The sequence below is a fragment of the Peromyscus californicus genome, unplaced genomic scaffold (genome assembly GCF_007827085.1).
Source record: "Peromyscus californicus insignis strain IS unplaced genomic scaffold, ASM782708v3 Scaffold_1__1_contigs__length_55948999, whole genome shotgun sequence".
Classification (NCBI taxonomy): domain Eukaryota; kingdom Metazoa; phylum Chordata; class Mammalia; order Rodentia; family Cricetidae; genus Peromyscus; species Peromyscus californicus.
In genome coordinates, this window is record NW_026294492.1 from 54,197,965 (window position 1) to 54,203,964 (window position 6,000).

Genomic DNA, 6,000 nt, shown 5'->3' on the forward strand with positions numbered 1-6,000 from the left:
CTCCACAACAGATGTCCAGAACAGATCATTCTGAGACAGAAAGTATACTCATGGGTGCTGGTGACAGATAACTACTCACAGGGGTGATGGACTGTCCTAGAACTTGACAGTTGTAATAGCTGCCTGAACTGTGAATATTTCACAGATCCTGGCCAGTGCTTTAAATGCATGAACTGTACTGGGTATGAATCAGGTCTTAATGGAACTGTTTGGGGTCCTGGGGAGAAACCCAGGGCTTCCCACAGGCTGGTCAGGTGCTCCTCTACCGAGCTGGAATATAGCTCAGTGGGTACAATAATCTCTAATATGCACAGGCAGCTGTCACTCTAGCACACTGAAGGTGAAGACAGAGTCAGGAGTCCGTAGACACACAGAGAGAGGGGGTGGGGAAGAGGAGGAGAGACAGAGGAGACTGAGCGCTCTCCCTCAGTAGCTCTATCCTGCCGGTGGGATACCCACACTACCAGCAGAGCAGCCTGTGCAGGACCTCGGAAGGCAGTCATATGTGTCCTCACACTTCAGCCCCAGAGCTGGTGCCCACACAGGGCAGACGTCTATGTTTGAATCAACCTATCAACAAGGCAACGCTCAGATGAGTGGACATCTGCACTGCACAGGGTCAGATCATGTTTTGGAAAATCAACCAACCTGGCTTGCATTCCGGGGACCCTGGGAAAAGATGACAGGACTGCCCCAGCCAACAGAACAACCCATCCAACAGGAGACATGGGGCAGGTGGCCTGTGCCCCCGAACTTCAGGCAACAGCGTGTGGTCCTTCTGCACATCATCGACACCCAGAACCCAGCTCTGCAGGGGCCAGTGCCAGAGCTTCCCCTCTGCTAGCTGTGGCAACCACGAAGTCCCTACACATCACCAAGTGTCAGTTTGGGGTGGGACCCCCACGAGAATGGGGGGTTCATCTTTCCATAAGGCGGGAGTGATCAAGTCTGCTCGAGTGTCACATACCCCACAGGAGGTGTTCCCCCCTAACCTAAGGGCTTCATTTCATTAAGGGTGAGGACACAGGCCCACGCCTTTAATCCCAGCACTCGGGAGGCAGAGGCAGGGGGATCTCTGTGAGTTAGAGGCCAGCCTGGTCTACAGAGTGAGATCCAGGACAGCTAGGGCTGTTGCATGGAGAAACCTTGTCTCAAAAAAACCAAAGAGTGAGGACACAGGAACATTCCTGAGTGCATGAGCCTATAATTAATTACCCCAAATAAAATATCTAACTTGAAGCCAGCATGACATCTCATGCCCACACTCACAGCACTTGGGAGAATGAGACAGAACTGCTCAAAGTTTGAAGGCAGCCTGGGCTACAAGGTGAGTACCAAACAGCCCTGAATACAGAATCAGAACATCTCAGAAAAGAAAAAAAGAAAGTCTAACTTGAAAAAGGTCAGTGCTTCCACAGACAGGGAAGCCCAGCTGGGGGTTCCCCGGAACTTATCAGGAACAGAGCAAGTAGCCTGAGCTTGGGTTTGAAGGGCAAGCGCAGAGTCGATGTCTCACACAGGAGCCCACCATCATCACCCCTTCCCTTCTGGAGCAGGTCAGCCCACACAGGCAGGCTAAAGGTCAACCTGCCTCCTGCCCACATGTGCACAGTGAGCTGGGACACTCACCCGAGAAGGTCAGCAGCAGAAACTACCTTCTGAGTCACACTCAGGCTGGCTCACCCTACCCACAGCACGACTCACCCAGTCACCCACGGGACTCCTGAGCTCATCAGGAGGGACACCCCACCACGCAGGGCCTCCTGAGTCACCAACAGGAAGGCCACTCTGGCCCTCCCTCTCAATGCTGCCTGCCAAGCAAATAGCTAAAAATGGCATCTGCATCCTTTATGCCAAAGGGGGTCATTCCGTGAGGTCCCCGTGTCCTAAACTGCTATAAGGATGAGGTCCCCTCCCACCTGTCAGTTCTCCATACCTGGTCCCCAAACTGGGTATTTGTGAGTGTGGACAGCATGGTTGCTGTCCTCTAAGAAGCTACCAGCACCTGCCCAGGGCGATGCCTTACTCAAGTGTGGGACTGCCACACTCCGTTCCTAATCTGCCTGGAGTGATGAATGTCTTTCTGTCCTCTGTGCATGTCCCCAGGGACACCAAAGGTAGCTTGCAGGTGCTTTTACAAAGGATTATGAAGCCAGTCCTGGTGGCGCATACCTAGCGCCCCAGCACTCTAAGGGGAAGCAGGAGGATGAGGCCAGTCAGAGTATGCTGAGACCCCATCTCAAAACAGAACAGACTGGGAGGGACAGCAGGTGGGAATGCAATGTGCTGAACTCCCACCTCAGGGGCAGGTGCACCTGCATGGTCCCTTCTCTCAATGCCTAGGTAATACGATCATTCAGCAACAGATTTTTCTGTTTGCTTGTTTACTGGGGGGAGGGACCTGAAACAGTGTCTGATACATGTGGGGCAGGCTTGTGTGGAACTCACTATGTGGCCAAAACTGGTCCTGAACTCCTGATCCTCCTGCCTCCACTTCCTGGGTGCAGGAATGGCAGGTCTGACACTGTGTGGAGTGTGCCAGGCACTAGCCCTGGCTTCCTAAGAAGCAGAACTTTCCATGGAAGCATAAAGCTAGAAGAGGGCACTGTGGAGGGGCTGTCTCTACTCAGGCTATGTGGGAGCCGATGTCCCCCCACACACACACCTGCTGGCCCTTGGACAGCAGTGTGACAGCCACAGCTGGAATAGCCTGCAGATGTCAGGAGCAGGGCTGGGCCAGCACAGCCAACCCCGCCAAGTGAGATCCGGGCCAGCGAGGGAAAGGCGCTGGGCGGTCATTCCCACCCGCCACTGGAAAGCCAGTTCCCGCCAGACTCAACTGAAGGCCTGATTCACAGGAGGTGGAGACTGGGCCAGGGTCACTGGGCTAGCTTTCCTCATCCCCAGGGAAGGAGGGGGCAAATGGCCAGCACCACTCCACTGGGTACCAACAGGGTTGTGACCGGCTTTTTAACCCTTCATACTCAGCTACGACAACTTTGGGAATTCAGGCTGGTGACTGTTCACTCAGTACGGACCTGGCAACCCAGCTCTTGGTATCCCAGGGACTACTTCAGTTTGGACAAGTCCACATTCAGGTGTCTGAAACTCACAGCCTCTAGTGACACACACACACACACACACATACCACCCCAGCACTAGAGGCAGAAGCAGGATATCACGGAAAGTTCAAGGCCAGCCTGAACTACAGAGTGAGTTCCAGGCCAGCCACAGCTGTATAACAAGACCAAAGAAATAATCAGGAAAGAAACACTGGACCAGCCCAGGTATCCTGTGACTAACAGAATGATCACCAAACTGGCTGACTGCCCAAAGGATGTTGTTGCCCAGCTAAAAGAAAAATTAAGGGCAACCCCGAGCCCTCAGACAGCGTGGGTGGGCGAGCCTTAGACACATTCTCCATGGTGAACACTCCAAAGTGACAGGCTACACGCTATTGATCATTCATTGGACTTTCTGAAACAAAACTGCCAGAAGACAAGGAGGGACAGCCAAGAAGCTAAGAGGCAGACAACAGAGGGACAGTCAAAGGGAGCTTGGGGGTGGTTCAAGTGTGCTGCACCTCAACTGTGACAGTGACCACAACTCACAGAACTGTACCCTGAGAAGAGTGGATGGTGCCGGGAGGTGGTGGTGCACGCCTTTAACCACAGCACTTGGGAGTCAGAGCCAGGTGGATCTCTGCAAGTTCGAGGCCAGCCTGGGCTACAGAGCGAGATCCAGGGCAGGCACCAAAGCTACACAGAGAAACCCTGTTCTCGAAACCGCCCCCCAAAAAAGTGGATGGTGACCCTTGAAGACGCAAAGAGGAAAGGATCCGATTTAAGTCCTAAGAGGAAAAGTATGAGAAGTCTGACCCTTCTCCCAAACAGTCTCACCAGACAACCTCCCAGACTTCCCGAGGCCCCTTTAGGCACCACCAACATGGGAGGACAACTTTTCCGATTTCCCACAGTCCTTCCAGTCACAGCAACAAGAGGGGACAACCTCTCCAACTTCTCAGACTGTAACCAGGCGGGTCTGGAACTCAGAGCTCCTCCTGCCCCTGCCGAGTGTCGGGTTAAAGGAGTGTACCACCATGCCCAGCATACACACAGGCAGGTATTTTTAAATGCCTATTACGCCTGCGCACATGGGCAGGTCAGAGAACTGTGGGAGTCAGTGCCCTCCTTCACCACTGTAGCAGGGATGGAACCCAGGTTTGACGACAAGAACCTACTGCTGAGCCATGCTGCCGACCCCAGGGGAGTCGACACTTGTGGGAATCTTTTTTTTCAAGACAGAGTTTCTCTGTTTAACAGCCCTGGCCATCCTAGAACTCACAGAGATCCGCCTGCCTCTGCCTCCCAAAGTGCTGGGATTGAAGTCCTGCGCCACCACCGCCAGGCAGCTGTAGGAATTTTCAAGGACACACACAGAGCTGCCCAATGCTAACGGGAAGCGGTTGAGAGCCAGCCGCAAGAGCGTCCCGGGCCACGGACATTATGCCATGGGTCCCCAGTAAGGATGTTAACTCAACAGCACCCACGGGCCATGCTTCATTTTCTACTCAGAGCACACACAGGGCCACCAGGGATCAGGACACTGACTTCCCCAGTCCCTCCTGGACTTCAGAACCCCCGGACGCCTCTGGCACTTCCACTTGGCCTATCACTTTCTACGAGTCATTAGGATTAGCGGATGACACCCCCAATTCTGCAGGGTCTCACCAGCCCTGCCCACCAACAAAAGGGGACAACGGGGACAACCTCCCAGACTTCCCAAGGCCTCCCGGGCCATGCCACCCAAACCGGGGGGACCACCTCTCCGACCTTGCAAAGCCTCCACAGACATTGGACCAACGTGAGAGACAACCGCCCCAGCTTCCCACGCTGTCACCAGGCCAGCCCACGGGCATCAGACGACACACGAGGCACACCCTGAGGTGACAACCTCTCCAACACCCCAGGGCCGTGCAGCCTGGCCCGCTGACACGAAGGAACTCTTCCGAACCCTCCCGCCCAGCCACCAGCCAGGGAGACAGACTCCCCGACTTCCTAAGGTCCCCTTAGCACCTGCCCACCCACACCAAAGGTGACAACCGGGAGGACGTGAGGGGACAACACGGAAGGACGACGACAGTACGAAGGGACGCGAGGGGACAGCACGCGGGGACGACGGCAGGCGTCGACACGGAGGCGGGGCGCCCCCGACCTCCCGGTCGCCCCCGACCTCCCGGGTCCCCGTAGCCCGGACCACAGCGTCGCCCCGGACTCAGGTCTGCAAAGCCCGGAGACGCGGGGCCTCCGGGCCGGCGGCGGCGGCGGCGGCGGCGGCGGCGACAGCGCGACAGGCCGCGTCGGGGCAACGGCAGCGGCGGGCGCGGGCCGGGAACGGCCGAGGACCCGCAGCCGCCGCCGCCGCCGCCGGCCCGGAGCCGCCGCGCCCCGCGACCCCCACCCCCGCCGCCCCGCCAGCACACTCACGTAGACCGGCAGCGGCCACGGGTAGACAGCGGGCTCGGCGCCCACTGGCGACTTGAGCCTCAGCTCCAGCTTCTCGCCCATGTCGGCGCGCGCGGCCGCCGCACCATGCTAGGCGGGCGGTTGGGGGAGGGGCGGGGCCGCCGGCGGGAAGCCGGGCGGGCGGACGCGGGGGGCGGGCGGACGCGGGGCGGACGGCGGAGGGCAGACGGCCCGGCCTGCGCCGCGGCCGCCGCTCCCGTGCGGCCCCCGGCTCCCCTCTTTGTAGGAGTCACAGGCCCGGGGCGTCTGGCGCCGCCGCCATCTTGGGCCGGCGTGAGGAGAAGGCACAATGAGCCGGGGGGTCGGGCGGAACCACTCGGCGCGCGCGCGCGGGGGAGGCCGGGAGCCGGGAGGCGGTGCGCGCCCAGAGCGTCCGCCCGCCGCGCCGCGCGCGCCACCCCTCGCTCGCCACGCCCCCTTGGACTCGCCCGCCTCCGGCCGGCGCACGCACGGGCGCACGCAGAGGCGCACGCAC

The 6,000-nt window shown here is 58.5% G+C and overlaps 1 protein-coding gene across 7 annotated transcripts in view; it reads right to left on the minus strand.

Moving 5' to 3' along the window:
- Dot1l (DOT1 like histone lysine methyltransferase) overlaps positions 1 to 5,659 on the minus strand; it is a 42,825-nt gene extending 37,166 nt beyond the window's left edge. For 6 of the 7 annotated variants that reach the window (XR_008220320.1, XR_008220321.1, XR_008220322.1 and 3 more), the window contains exon 1: positions 5,487 to 5,658. Coding sequence is in view for 4 of the 7 variants with exons in the window: in XM_052747090.1 (XP_052603050.1) it covers positions 5,487 to 5,567 (81 nt within the window). In the remaining 3 variants the exon portion in view is untranslated. Of the gene's footprint in view, positions 1 to 5,486 lie in introns of all 7 variants that reach the window. The other variant, XM_052747089.1, reaches the window with a different exon arrangement.
- Between the last annotated feature and the right edge of the window lie 341 nt (positions 5,660 to 6,000).